The sequence below is a fragment of the Squalius cephalus genome (genome assembly GCF_949319135.1).
Source record: "Squalius cephalus genome assembly, chromosome: 25".
NCBI classification, from domain to species: Eukaryota; Metazoa; Chordata; class Actinopteri; order Cypriniformes; family Leuciscidae; genus Squalius; species Squalius cephalus.
The window spans coordinates 61,545-76,544 of record NC_137146.1 but is presented as its reverse complement, the minus strand read 5'-3'; the positions used below and the strand labels follow the sequence as shown (position 1 = coordinate 76,544).

Here is a 15,000-nt window from a genome sequence, read left to right as displayed (position 1 = left end):
GTGTGTGTGTGTGTCTCCTCAGGTGTGTGTATCAGCCTGTGTGTGTGTGTGTGTATCAGCCTGTGTGTCTCCTCAGGTGTGTGTATCAGCCTGTGTGTCTCCTCAGGTGTGTGTATCAGCCTGTGTGTCTCCTCAGGTGTGTGTGTTTCAGCCTGTGTGTCTCCTCAGGTGTGTGTATCAGCCTGTGTGTCTCCTCAGGTGTGTGTATCAGCCTGTGTGTCTCCTCAGGTGTGTGTATCAGCCTGTGTGTGTGTGTGTGTGTGTGTCTCCTCAGGTGTGTGTATCAGCCTGTGTGTGTGTGTGTGTGTGTGTGTATCAGCCTGTGTGTCTCCTCAGGTGTGTGTATCAGCCTGTGTGTCTCCTCAGGTGTGTGTGTATCAGCCTGTGTGTCTCCTCAGGTGTGTGTATCAGCCTGTGTGTCTCCTCAGGTGTGTGTATCAGCCTGTGTGTCTCCTCAGGTGTGTGTATCAGCCTGTGTGTCTCCTCAGGTGTGTGTATCAGCCTGTGTGTCTCCTCAGGTGTGTGTATCAGCCTGTGTGTCTCCTCAGGTGTGTGTATCAGCCTGTGTGTCTCCTCAGGTGTGTGTATCAGCCTGTGTGTCTCCTCAGGTGTGTGTATCAGCCTGTGTGTCTCCTCAGGTGTGTGTATCAGCCTGTGTGTCTCCTCAGGTGTGTGTATCAGCCTGTGTGTCTCCTCAGGTGTGTGTATCAGCCTGTGTGTCTCCTCAGGTGTGTGTATCAGCCTGTGTGTCTCCTCAGGTGTGTGTGTGTCAGTCTGTGTGTCTCCTCAGGTGTGTGTATCAGCCTGTGTGTCTCCTCAGGTGTGTGTGTATCAGCCTGTGTGTCTCCTCAGGTGTGTGTATCAGCCTGTGTGTCTCCTCAGGTGTGTGTATCAGCCTGTGTGTCTCCTCAGGTGTGTGTATCAGCCTGTGTGTCTCCTCAGGTGTGTGTATCAGCCTGTGTGTCTCCTCAGGTGTGTGTATCAGCCTGTGTGTCTCCTCAGGTGTGTGTATCAGCCTGTGTGTCTCCTCAGGTGTGTGTGTATCAGCCTGTGTGTCTCCTCAGGTGTGTGTATCAGCCTGTGTGTCTCCTCAGGTGTGTGTATCAGCCTGTGTGTCTCCTCAGGTGTGTGTATCAGCCTGTGTGTCTCCTCAGGTGTGTGTATCAGCCTGTGTGTCTCCTCAGGTGTGTGTATCAGCCTGTGTGTCTCCTCAGGTGTGTGTGTGTCAGTCTGTGTGTCTCCTCAGGTGTGTGTATCAGCCTGTGTGTCTCCTCAGGTGTGTGTATCAGCCTGTGTGTCTCCTCAGGTGTGTGTATCAGCCTGTGTGTCTCCTCAGGTGTGTGTATCAGCCTGTGTGTCTCCTCAGGTGTGTGTATCAGGCTGTGTGTCTCCTCAGGTGTGTGTATCAGCCTGTGTGTCTCCTCAGGTGTGTGTATCAGCCTGTGTGTCTCCTCAGGTGTGTGTATCAGCCTGTGTGTCTCCTCAGGTGTGTGTATCAGCCTGTGTGTGTGTGTGTGTGTGTGTCTCCTCAGGTGTGTGTATCAGCCTGTGTGTGTGTGTGTGTGTGTGTGTGTATCAGCCTGTGTGTCTCCTCAGGTGTGTGTATCAGCCTGTGTGTCTCCTCAGGTGTGTGTATCAGCCTGTGTGTCTCCTCAGGTGTGTGTGTATCAGCCTGTGTGTCTCCTCAGGTGTGTGTATCAGCCTGTGTGTCTCCTCAGGTGTGTGTATCAGCCTGTGTGTCTCCTCAGGTGTGTGTATCAGCCTGTGTGTGTGTGTGTGTGTGTGTCTCCTCAGGTGTGTGTATCAGCCTGTGTGTGTGTGTGTGTGTGTGTGTATCAGCCTGTGTGTCTCCTCAGGTGTGTGTATCAGCCTGTGTGTCTCCTCAGGTGTGTGTGTATCAGCCTGTGTGTCTCCTCAGGTGTGTGTATCAGCCTGTGTGTCTCCTCAGGTGTGTGTATCAGCCTGTGTGTCTCCTCAGGTGTGTGTATCAGCCTGTGTGTCTCCTCAGGTGTGTGTATCAGCCTGTGTGTCTCCTCAGGTGTGTGTATCAGCCTGTGTGTCTCCTCAGGTGTGTGTATCAGCCTGTGTGTCTCCTCAGGTGTGTGTATCAGCCTGTGTGTCTCCTCAGGTGTGTGTATCAGCCTGTGTGTCTCCTCAGGTGTGTGTATCAGCCTGTGTGTCTCCTCAGGTGTGTGTATCAGCCTGTGTGTCTCCTCAGGTGTGTGTATCAGCCTGTGTGTCTCCTCAGGTGTGTGTATCAGCCTGTGTGTCTCCTCAGGTGTGTGTATCAGCCTGTGTGTCTCCTCAGGTGTGTGTATCAGCCTGTGTGTCTCCTCAGGTGTGTGTGTGTCAGTCTGTGTGTCTCCTCAGGTGTGTGTATCAGCCTGTGTGTCTCCTCAGGTGTGTGTATCAGCCTGTGTGTCTCCTCAGGTGTGTGTATCAGCCTGTGTGTCTCCTCAGGTGTGTGTATCAGCCTGTGTGTCTCCTCAGGTGTGTGTATCAGCCTGTGTGTCTCCTCAGGTGTGTGTATCAGCCTGTGTGTCTCCTCAGGTGTGTGTATCAGCCTGTGTGTCTCCTCAGGTGTGTGTATCAGCCTGTGTGTCTCCTCAGGTGTGTGTATCAGCCTGTGTGTCTCCTCAGGTGTGTGTATCAGCCTGTGTGTCTCCTCAGGTGTGTGTATCAGCCTGTGTGTCTCCTCAGGTGTGTGTATCAGTCTGTGTGTCTCCTCAGGTGTGTGTATCAGCCTGTGTGTCTCCTCAGGTGTGTGTATCAGCCTGTGTGTCTCCTCAGGTGTGTGTATCAGCCTGTGTGTCTCCTCAGGTGTGTGTATCAGCCTGTGTGTCTCCTCAGGTGTGTGTATCAGCCTGTGTGTCTCCTCAGGTGTGTGTATCAGCCTGTGTGTCTCCTCAGGTGTGTGTATCAGCCTGTGTGTCTCCTCAGGTGTGTGTATCAGCCTGTGTGTCTCCTCAGGTGTGTGTATCAGCCTGTGTGTCTCCTCAGGTGTGTGTATCAGCCTGTGTGTCTCCTCAGGTGTGTGTATCAGCCTGTGTGTCTCCTCAGGTGTGTGTATCAGCCTGTGTGTCTCCTCAGGTGTGTGTGTATCAGCGATGGCCGCGCCGTTTGTCCCGGTTCCGGTTCCGATAGACCGAGCCCCGCGGAGAGCAGCCGTCTCAGTGCCGGACCGGAGCCAGAGTCCCGTGAGCCGGGCCAGACTCAGCGGCTCCGAGCGATCCGTGCAGTTTTCCAGCTCCCCGACCCCCGACCCCGGCTCTCCTCATCTGAACTCCGGCTCTCCTCATCTGAACTCCGGCTCTCCTCATCTGAACTCCGGCTCTCCTCATCTGAACCCCGGGAGCGCGCCGGAGAGCCCGGGTCCCTGGCAGGAGCGGCCCATCACTCCCACTGTCCTGGGGTACGAGGTGATGGAGGAGCGGGCCAAGTTCACTGTGAGTGCCTCAGACCTGTGTGTGTGTGTGTGTGTGTGTGTGTGAGTGTGAGTGCCTCAGACCTGTGTGTGTGTGTGTGTGTGTGTGTGCCTCAGACCTGTGTGTGTGTGTGTGTGTGTGTGTGCCTCAGACCTGTGTGTGTGTGTGTGTGTGTGTGTGTGAGAGTGCCTCAGACCTGTGTGTGTGTGTGTGTGTGTGAGAGTGTGAGTGCCTCAGATCTGTGTGTGTGTGTGTGTGTGTGTGTGTGTGTGTGTGTGAGTGCCTCAGACCTGTGTGTGTGTGTGTGTGTGTGTGAGTGTGAGAGTGCCTCAGACCTGTGTGTGTGTGTGTGTGTGTGAGAGTGTGAGTGCCTCAGATCTGTGTGTGTGTGTGTGTGTGTGTGTGTGTGTGTGTGAGTGCCTCAGATCTGTGTGTGTGTGTGTGTGTGTGTGTGTGTGTGCCTCAGACCTGTGTGTGTGTGTGTGTGAGTGCCTCAGACCTGTGTGTGTGTGTGAGTGCCTCAGACCTGTGTGTGTGTGTGAGTGCCTCAGACCTGTGTGTGTGTGTGTGTGTGTGTGCCTCAGACCTGTGTGTGTGTGTGTGTGTGTGTGTGTGTGTGAGAGTGCCTCAGACCTGTGTGTGTGTGTGTGTGTGTGTGTGTGAGAGTGTGAGTGCCTCAGATCTCTGTGTGTGTGTGTGTGTGTGTGTGTGTGTGTGTGAGTGCCTCAGATCTGTGTGTGTGTGTGTGTGTGTGTGTGTGTGAGTGCCTCAGACCTGTGTGTGTGTGTGTGTGTGTGTGTGTGTGTGTGTGTGTGAGAGTGCCTCAGACCTGTGTGTGTGTGTGTGTGTGTGTGAGAGTGTGAGTGCCTCAGATCTGTGTGTGTGTGTGTGTGTGTGTGTGTGTGTGTGTGAGTGCCTCAGATCTGTGTGTGTGTGTGTGTGTGTGTGTGTGAGTGCCTCAGACCTGTGTGTGTGTGTGTGAGTGCCTCAGACCTGTGTGTGTGTGTGAGTGCCTCAGACCTGTGTGTGTGTGTGTGTGTGTGTGTGTGTGAGTGCCTCAGACCTGTGTGTGTGTGTGTGTGTGTGTGAGTGCCTCAGACCTGTGTGTGTGTGTGTGTGTGTGTGTGTGTGTGTGTGTGTGTGTGTGTGAGTGCCTCAGACCTGTGTGTGTGTGTGTGTGTGTGTGTGTGTGTGTGAGTGCCTCAGACCTGTGTGTGTGTGTGTGTGTGTGTGTGTGTGAGTGCCTCAGACCTGTGTGTGTGTGTGTGTGTGTGTGTGTGTGTGAGTGCCTCAGACCTGTGTGTGTGTGTGAGTGCCTCAGACCTGTGTGTGTGTGTGTGTGTGTGTGTGTGTGTGTGTGTGAGTGCCTCAGACCTGTGTGTGTGTGTGTGTGTGTGTGTGTGTGTGTGTGTGTGTGTGTGTGTGAGTGCCTCAGACCTGTGTGTGTGTGTGTGTGAGTGTGAGTGCCTCAGATCTGTGTGTGTGTGTGTGTGTGTGTGTGTGAGTGCCTCAGATCTGTGTGTGTGTGTGTGTGTGTGTGTGTGTGTGAGTGCCTCAGACCTGTGTGTGTGTGTGTGAGTGCCTCAGACCTGTGTGTGTGTGTGAGTGCCTCAGACCTGTGTGTGTGTGAGTGCCTCAGACCTGTGTGTGTGTGTGTGTGTGTGTGTGTGTGAGTGCCTCAGACCTGTGTGTGTGTGTGTGTGTGTGTGTGTGAGTGCCTCAGACCTGTGTGTGTGTGTGTGTGTGTGTGTGTGTGAGTGCCTCAGACCTGTGTGTGTGTGTGTGTGTGTGTGTGAGTGCCTCAGACCTGTGTGTGTGTGTGTGTGTGTGTGTGTGTGAGTGCCTCAGACCTGTGTGTGTGTGTGTGTGTGTGTGTGTGTGTGTGTGTGAGTGCCTCAGACCTGTGTGTGTGTGTGTGTGTGTGTGTGTGTGTGTGTGAGTGCCTCAGACCTGTGTGTGTGTGTGTGTGTGTGTGTGTGTGTGTGAGTGCCTCAGACCTGTGTGTGTGTGTGTGTGTGTGTGTGTGTGTGTGAGTGCCTCAGACCTGTGTGTGTGTGTGTGAGTGTGAGTGCCTCAGATCTGTGTGTGTGTGTGTGTGTGTGTGTGTGTGAGTGCCTCAGATCTGTGTGTGTGTGTGTGTGTGTGTGTGTGTGTGTGTGTGTGTGTGAGTGCCTCAGACCTGTGTGTGTGTGTGTGTGAGTGCCTCAGACCTGTGTGTGTGTGTGTGTGTGTGTGTGAGTGCCTCAGACCTGTGTGTGTGTGTGTGTGTGTGTGTGTGTGTGTGTGTGTGTGTGTGTGAGTGCCTCAGACCTGTGTGTGTGTGTGTGTGTGTGAGTGCCTCAGACCTGTGTGTGTGTGTGTGTGTGTGTGTGTGTGTGTGTGTGTGAGTGCCTCAGACCTGTGTGTGTGTGTGTGTGTGTGTGTGTGAGTGCCTCAGACCTGTGTGTGTGTGTGTGTGTGTGAGTGCCTCAGACCTGTGTGTGTGTGTGTGTGTGTGTGAGTGTGAGTGCCTCAGATCTGTGTGTGTGTGTGTGTGTGTGTGTGTGTGTGTGTGAGTGCCTCAGATCTGTGTGTGTGTGTGTGTGTGTGTGTGTGTGTGTGTGAGTGCCTCAGACCTGTGTGTGTGTGTGTGTGAGTGCCTCAGACCTGTGTGTGTGTGTGTGTGTGTGTGTGTGTGTGTGTGTGTGAGTGCCTCAGACCTGTGTGTGTGTGTGTGTGTGTGTGTGTGTGAGTGCCTCAGACCTGTGTGTGTGTGTGTGTGTGTGTGTGTGTGTGTGAGTGCCTCAGACCTGTGTGTGTGTGTGTGTGTGTGTGTGTGTGTGTGTGTGTGTGTGTGTGAGTGCCTCAGACCTGTGTGTGTGTGTGTGTGTGTGTGAGTGCCTCAGACCTGTGTGTGTGTGTGTGTGTGTGTGTGTGTGTGTGTGTGTGAGTGCCTCAGACCTGTGTGTGTGTGTGTGTGAGTGCCTCAGACCTGTGTGTGTGTGTGTGTGTGTGTGTGAGTGCCTCAGACCTGTGTGTGTGTGTGTGTGTGTGTGTGAGTGCCTCAGACCTGTGTGTGTGTGTGTGTGAGTGCCTCAGACCTGTGTGTGTGTGTGTGTGTGTGTGAGTGCCTCAGACCTGTGTGTGTGTGTGTGTGTGTGTGTGTGTGTGTGTGTGTGTGTGTGTGAGTGCCTCAGACCTGTGTGTGTGTGTGTGTGAGTGCCTCAGACCTGTGTGTGTGTGTGTGTGTGTGTGTGTGTGTGTGTGTGTGAGTGCCTCAGACCTGTGTGTGTGTGTGTGTGTGTGTGTGAGTGCCTCAGACCTGTGTGTGTGTGTGTGTGAGTGCCTCAGACCTGTGTGTGTGTGTGTGTGTGTGTGTGTGTGAGTGCCTCAGACCTGTGTGTGTGTGTGTGTGTGTGTGTGTGTGTGGCTCGTACGGGTCCGTGAAGATGCTTGAATTTTGCTGTTGGGTTTTCAAGGTCTGAAAAGTGCTTAAATTTTGGATAAAATGCTTGAAATTGTAACTGTATTTCTTTCACAACTCATACTGATCTGACTGAATAGTTAGTTTATTAAAATGGAAATGAAATGTAGCCCTTCAGGAACAGAGCGATTAGCGCTGCGCTGGCCAGAGCAAAAGTAGGCGGAGTTTTCATTTTGATTTCCACGCTTGTTTGGATGCCCCGTTTCTATTGGCCGCGCGGGTAATCGTCACAGAGCGCAGCGGCAAAAGTTGAACTGTTCTGAACTTTGAGCGCGGCGTGTGTGAGCTCGCCAATGCTGTGCTCCGCTTTGGTCCTCGCGCTGCGCAAGCCATTGACATAAATGGGTGTCATGGGCGTCGTGTCTGAAGGGCCAGTAGTGGCTGAGAGTACCTGGAGTGATAATGTAATGTTAGTATTGCATGTCCGTTATGGCACGTCATTTGTGGAATATGCAGTGAACACAGCCAAAGCTACAGCACAGCACCTGCTAACGCTAGCTATGCGCAACTTAAAACCTGCTAACGCTAGCTACTGTTAGGTGTACAGTCGCTGATTGCTGAACAGAAAGCGTGTCAGATGGAGAGTCATACGAGTAGCGACCGTAAGCTTGAGGATGGCCTTATATTTACACTGCTCTATTCCAGTAGATAGATGTAGTTGTCTTGGCAATGAAATAAAATTTTTTATTTGATTAATATAGTCTATTGATCAGGCAGGGGTGTGTGCACTGTCAGAGTCTTCTGGGTAAACTGGAATCACAGGGTGTTGTTGCACTGTCTCAGATTGTGTTCAAACCTCGTCTATATCAGGAGTGTGTCCCTAACCCTAACCCTATATCAGGAGTGTGTCCCTAACCCTATATCAGGAGTGTGTCCCTAACCCTAACCCTATATCAGGAGTGTGTCCCTAACCCTAACCCTATATCAGGAGTGTGTCCCTAACCCTATATCAGGAGTGTGTCCCTAACCCTATATCAGGAGTGTGTCCCTAACCCTAACCCTATATCAGGAGTGTGTCCCTAACCCTATATCAGGAGTGTGTCCCTAACCCTAACCCTATATCAGGAGTGTGTCCCTAACCCTATATCAGGAGTGTGTCCCTAACCCTAACCCTATATCAGGAGTGTGTCCCTAACCCTATATCAGGAGTGTGTCCCTAACCCTAACCCTATATCAGGAGTGTGTCCCTAACCCTATATCAGGAGTGTGTCCCTAACCCTATATCAGGAGTGTGTCCCTAACCCTAACCCTATATCAGGAGTGTGTCCCTAACCCTATATCAGGAGTGTGTCCCTAAGCCTAACCCTAACCCTATATCAGGAGTGTGTCCCTAACCCTATATCAGGAGTGTGTCCCTAACCCTAACCCTAATCCTGTCTTTCAGCCCTTGAAATTACTTCAGTTTTACAGCCTGAAAATCACATGATCTGGGAAGCAATATTTGGACATTAATATAATGAGAAGGGTTATTCATAGGCATTATCGACAGTGATGCATTTTGAAAAATAAAACTTAAATATCTGATCCTTCTGCGATTTATGAAACACAGTTTTGGCTGTTTATAGCATTAGCTCTTTTAAATGTGCTATTAAAATGGTTTATGATAAAACTCATTGGTTCATTGACATGATGTAGCAAAGCCTTGTTTACTGAAGTCAGGTGACTCTGGCAGATCGCTGTTTGTGAATGTGCTGCAGGTCTATAAGGTTCTGGTGAGGAAGACTCTGGACGAGAGCTGGGTCGTGTTCAGACGCTACACCGACTTCTCCAGACTCAACGACAAGGTCAGTGAGATTATACAGGTTATACACTGACCCGTTCCTCTGAAGCTCTGACCCGTTCCTCTGAAGCTCTGACCCGTTCCTCTGAAGCTCTGACCCGTTCCTCTGAAGCTCTGACCCGTTCCTCTAAAGCTCTGACCCGTTCCTCTAAAGCTCTGACCCGTTCCTCTAAAGCTCTGACCCGTCACTCTAAAGCTCTGACCCGTTCCTCTGAAGCTCTGACCCGTTCCTCTAAAGCTCTGACCCGTTCCTCTGAAGCTCTGACCCGTTCCTCTAAAGCTCTGACCCGTCACTCTAAAGCTCTGACCCGTTCCTCTAAAGCTCTGACCCGTTCCTCTGAAGCTCTGACCCGTTCCTCTGAAGCTCTGACCCGTCCCTCTAAAGCTCTGACCCGTTCCTCTGAAGCTCTGACCCGTTCCTCTAAAGCTCTGACCCGTTCCTCTGAAGCTCTGACCCGTTCCTCTGAAGCTCTGACCCGTCCCTCTAAAGCTCTGACCCGTTCCTCTAAAGCTCTGACCCGTTCCTCTAAAGCTCTGACCCGTTCCTCTAAAGCTCTGACCCGTTCCTCTAAAGCTCTGACCCGTTCCTCTAAAGCTCTGACCCGTTCCTCTGAAGCTCTGACCCGTTCCTCTGAAGCTCTGACCCGTTCCTCTGAAGCTCTGACCCGTTCCTCTGAAGCTCTGACCCGTTCCTCTGAAGCTCTGACCCGTTCCTCTAAAGCTCTGACCCGTTCCTCTAAAGCTCTGACCCGTTCCTCTAAAGCTCTGACCCGTTCCTCTGAAGCTCTGACCCGTTCCTCTGAAGCTCTGACCCGTTCCTCTAAAGCTCTGACCCGTTCCTCTAAAGCTCTGACCCGTTCCTCTAAAGCTCTGACCCGTTCCTCTGAAGCTCTGACCCGTTCCTCTGAAGCTCTGACCCGTTCCTCTGAAGCTCTGACCCGTTCCTCTAAAGCTCTGACCCGTTCCTCTGAAGCTCTGACCCGTTCCTCTGAAGCTCTGACCCGTTCCTCTGAAGCTCTGACCCGTTCCTCTGAAGCTCTGACCCGTCACTCTAAAGCTCTGACCCGTTCCTCTGAAGCTCTGACCCGTTCCTCTGAAGCTCTGACCCGTTCCTCTGAAGCTCTGACCCGTTCCTCTGAAGCTCTGACCCGTTCCTCTAAAGCTCTGACCCGTTCCTCTGAAGCTCTGACCCGTTCCTCTGAAGCTCTGACCCGTTCCTCTGAAGCTCTGACCCGTTCCTCTGAAGCTCTGACCCGTTCCTCTGACCCGTTCCTCTAAAGCTCTGACCCGTCACTCTGAAGCTCTGACCCGTTCCTCTGAAGCTCTGACCCGTTCCTCTGAAGCTCTGACCCGTCACTCTAAAGCTCTGACCCGTTCCTCTAAAGCTCTGACCCGTCACTCTAAAGCTCTGACCCGTCACTCTGAAGCTCTGACCCGTCACTCTAAAGCTCTGACCCGTTCCTCTGAAGCTCTGACCCGTCACTCTAAAGCTCTGACCCGTCACTCTGAAGCTCTGACCCGTTCCTCTAAAGCTCTGACCCGTCACTCTAAAGCTCTGACCCGTCACTCTAAAGCTCTGACCCGTCACTCTGAAGCTCTGACCCGTCACTCTAAAGCTCTGACCCGTCACTCTAAAGCTCTGACCCGTTCCTCTGAAGCTCTGACCCGTCACTCTAAAGCTCTGACCCGTCACTCTGAAGCTCTGACCCGTTCCTCTAAAGCTCTGACCCGTCACTCTGAAGCTCTGACCCGTTCCTCTGAAGCTCTGACCCGTCACTCTGAAGCTCTGACCCGTCACTCTGAAGCTCTGACCCGTTCCTCTGAAGCTCTGACCCGTCACTCTGAAGCTCTGACCCGTTCCTCTGAAGCTCTGACCCGTTCCTCTGAAGCTCTGACCCGTTCCTCTGAAGCTCTGACCCGTTCCTCTGAAGCTCTGACCCGTCACTCTAAAGCTCTGACCCGTCACTCTAAAGCTCTGACCCGTTCCTCTAAAGCTCTGACCCGTTCCTCTGAAGCTCTGACCCGTCACTCTGAAGCTCTGACCCGTCACTCTGAAGCTCTGACCCGTTCCTCTGAAGCTCTGACCCGTTCCTCTAAAGCTCTGACCCGTTCCTCTAAAGCTCTGACCCGTTCCTCTGAAGCTCTGACCCGTTCCTCTGAAGCTCTGACCCGTTCCTCTGAAGCTCTGACCCGTTCCTCTGAAGCTCTGACCCGTTCCTCTAAAGCTCTGACCCGTTCCTCTAAAGCTCTGACCCGTTCCTCTAAAGCTCTGACCCGTTCCTCTGAAGCTCTGACCCGTCACTCTGAAGCTCTGACCCGTCACTCTGAAGCTCTGACCCGTCCCTCTGAAGCTCTGACCCGTTCCTCTAAAGCTCTGACCCGTTCCTCTGAAGCTCTGACCCGTTCCTCTGAAGCTCTGACCCGTTCCTCTGAAGCTCTGACCCGTTCCTCTGAAGCTCTGACCCGTTCCTCTGAAGCTCTGACCCGTTCCTCTGAAGCTCTGACCCGTTCCTCTGAAGCTCTGACCCGTCACTCTAAAGCTCTGACCCGTCACTCTAAAGCTCTGACCCGTTCCTCTAAAGCTCTGACCCGTTCCTCTGAAGCTCTGACCCGTTCCTCTGAAGCTCTGACCCGTTCCTCTAAAGCTCTGACCCGTCACTCTAAAGCTCTGACCCGTTCCTCTGAAGCTCTGACCCGTTCCTCTAAAGCTCTGACCCGTTCCTCTAAAGCTCTGACCCGTTCCTCTGAAGCTCTGACCCGTTCCTCTGAAGCTCTGACCCGTTCCTCTGAAGCTCTGACCCGTTCCTCTGAAGCTCTGACCCGTTCCTCTGAAGCTCTGACCCGTCACTCTAAAGCTCTGACCCGTCACTCTAAAGCTCTGACCCGTTCCTCTAAAGCTCTGACCCGTTCCTCTGAAGCTCTGACCCGTTCCTCTGAAGCTCTGACCCGTTCCTCTGAAGCTCTGACCCGTTCCTCTGAAGCTCTGACCCGTTCCTCTAAAGCTCTGACCCGTTCCTCTAAAGCTCTGACCCGTTCCTCTAAAGCTCTGACCCGTTCCTCTGAAGCTCTGACCCGTCACTCTGAAGCTCTGACCCGTCACTCTGAAGCTCTGACCCGTTCCTCTGAAGCTCTGACCCGTTCCTCTAAAGCTCTGACCCGTTCCTCTAAAGCTCTGACCCGTTCCTCTAAAGCTCTGACCCGTCACTCTAAAGCTCTGACCCGTTCCTCTAAAGCTCTGACCCGTTCCTCTAAAGTTCTGTCCCGTTCCTCTAAAGCTCTGACCCGTTCCTCTAAAGTTCTGTCCCGTTCCTCTAAAGTTCTGACCCGTTCCTCTAAAGCTCTGTCCCGTTCCTCTAAAGCTCTGACCCGTTCCTCTAAAGCTCTGACCCGTCACTCTAAAGCTCTGACCCGTTCCTCTAAAGTTCTGTCCCGTTCCTCTAAAGTTCTGACCCGTTCCTCTCCAGCTGAAGGAGATGTTCCCGGGGTTCAGACTCGCTCTGCCTCCCAAACGCTGGTTCAAAGACAACTACGAGACGGAGTTCTTGGAGGACCGTCAGCTGGGCCTGCAGGCCTTCCTCCAGAACCTGGTGGCCCATAAAGACATCGCCCACTGGTGAGCGCTCGCACACACACATACAGCTGCACGCGTGACTGAAGTGTGTGTGTGTGACGGACTCCACTGTTCCTCAGTGTGGCGGTTCGGGAGTTCTTGTGTCTGGATGAACCGCCCGGCCCGTTCGACAGTCTGGAGGAGAGTCGGGTGAGTCCGCTTTCTTCTGCAGCTTCACAGTAATAGCGGGACGATAATGATCCAATGATGAAGACAGTTCAGTTCTGCTGGAAAGCGTCTAAAAAAGTCAGTGAGTGTGAAATATGATGTCCATTGCACACACACTTCACAGGCTCGTGGAACAGGCTGGCGTCAGAACCCCAAGAGTAGTTCCCCGCTGGTTCCCTCGAGGTTTTATGGGCAGAACGAATGAGTCTTCTGGGTTCTGACATCATCCCAGCTCTAGAATAAACTGCATTCTTAGATGTTAACAGAGATATGTGTATTACACGTCATAGAAGACGATGTTAGCATCTAGTGCTATAGTACATTAATGTCTGTCTCTCAAAATTATTCATGAGAACGTTTGGCTTTATCCAATGAGAAGACGTCTTCTGTGTGTGTGTGTGTGTGTGTGTGTCTGCAGGCGTTCTGTGAGACTCTAGAGGAGAGCAACTACAGGCTTCAGAAGGAGCTTCTCGAGAAGCAGCGAGAGATAAACTGCCTGAAGAAAACACTGGAGGAGAAAGAGCGGCACATCCAAACACTGGAAGGGCGAATCAAGTAAACCCAAACTCACACAGCAGTGCAGGTGTTCAGACAGACAGGTGTTCAGACAGACAGACAGGTGTTCAGACAGTCAGGTGTACAGACAGACAGACAGGTGTTCAGACAGACAGGTGTTCAGACAGACAGACAGGTGTTCAGACAGTCAGGTGTACAGACAGACAGGTGTTCAGACAGACAGGTGTACAGACAGACAGACAGGTGTTCAGACAGACAGGTGTACAGACAGACAGACAGGTGTTCAGACAGTCAGGTGTACAGACAGACAGGTGTTCAGACAGACAGGTGTACAGACAGACAGACAGGTGTACAGACAGACAGACAGGTGTTCAGACAGACAGGTGTTCAGACAGACAGACAGGTGTTCAGACAGTCAGGTGTACAGACAGACAGGTGTTCAGACAGACAGGTGTACAGACAGACAGACAGGTGTACAGACAGACAGACAGGTGTTCAGACAGACAGGTGTTCAGACAGACAGGTGTACAGACAGACAGGTGTTCAGACAGACAGGTGTTCAGACAGACAGACAGGTGTTCAGACAGTCAGGTGTACAGACAGACAGGTGTTCAGACAGACAGGTGTTCAGACAGACAGGTGTACAGACAGACAGGTGTACAGACAGACAGACAGGTGTTCAGACAGACAGGTGTTCAGACAGACAGGTGTTCAGACAGACAGACAGGTGTACAGACAGACAGGTGTTCAGACAGACAGGTGTTCAGACAGTCAGGTGTACAGACAGACAGGTGTTCAGACAGACAGACAGTTGTTCAGACAGACAGGTGTACAGACAGACAGGTGTACAGACAGACAGACAGGTGTTCAGACAGACAGGTGTTCAGACAGACAGGTGTACAGACAGACAGACAGGTGTTCAGACAGACAGGTGTACAGACAGACACACAGACAGACAGACTGACAGACAGGTGTACAGACAGACAGACAGACAGACAGACAGACTGACAGACAGGTGTTCAGACAGACAGGTGTACAGACAGACAGGTGTACAGACAGACAGGTGTACAGACAGATGTACAGACAGACAGGTGTTCAGACAGACAGGTGTATAGACAGACAGGTGTTCAGACAGACAGGTGTACAGCCAGACCGGTGTTCAGACAGACAGACAAGTGTTCAGACAGACAGACAGGTGTACAGACAGACAGACAGACAGACAGGTGTTCAGACAGACAGACAGACAGACAGACAGACAGGTGTACAGACAGACAGACAGGTGTTCAGACAGACAGGTGTACAGACAGACAGGTGTACAGACAGACAGGTGTACAGTCAGACAGACAGACAGACAGTTGTTCAGACAGACAGACAGACAGACAGACAGGTGTACAGACAGACAGGTATACAGACAGACACACAGACAGACACACAGACAGACAGACAGGTGTACAGACAGACAGACAGGTGTACAGACAGACTGACAGACAGGTGTACAGACTGACAGACAGACAGACAGGTGTACAGACAGATGTACATACAGACAGGTGTTCAGACAGACAGGTGTTCAGACAGACAGGTGTACAGACAGACAGGTGTTCAGACAGACAGACAGACAGACAGACAGACAGACACGTGTTCAGACAGACAGGTATACAGACAGACAGGTGTACAGACAGACAGACAGACAGACAGGTGTACAGACAGACAGACAGGTATACAGACAGACAGACAGACAGGTGTACAGACAGACAGGTGTACAGACACACAGACAGATGTACATACAGACAGGTGTACAGACAGACAGACAGACAGACAGGTGTACAGACAGACAGGTATACAGACAGACAGACAGACAGACAGACAGGTGCACATACAGACAGACAGACAGACAGACAGATAGACACAGGTGTACATACAGACAGACAGGTGTACAGACAGACAGGTGTACAATACAGACAGACAGGTGTACAGACAGGTGTACATACAGACAGACAGGTGTACAGACAGGTGTACGTACAGACAGACAGACAGACAG

At 52.1% G+C, this 15,000-nt stretch overlaps 1 protein-coding gene across 3 annotated transcripts in view; it reads left to right on the top strand.

The window, feature by feature from the left end:
• The window catches only part of snx16 (sorting nexin 16), an 18,913-nt gene that overhangs the window by 2,500 nt on the left and 1,413 nt on the right, over positions 1-15,000 (top strand). For all 3 annotated transcript variants that reach the window (XM_079862441.1, XM_079862440.1, XM_079862442.1), the window contains 5 exons: positions 3,091-3,446; positions 8,586-8,672; positions 12,133-12,281; positions 12,359-12,428; positions 12,865-13,001. In XM_079862441.1, coding sequence (XP_079718567.1) covers positions 3,108-3,446; positions 8,586-8,672; positions 12,133-12,281; positions 12,359-12,428; positions 12,865-13,001 — 782 coding nt within the window. In that variant the 5' untranslated portion in view covers positions 3,091-3,107. The remainder of the gene's footprint in view (positions 1-3,090; positions 3,447-8,585; positions 8,673-12,132; positions 12,282-12,358; positions 12,429-12,864; positions 13,002-15,000) is intronic.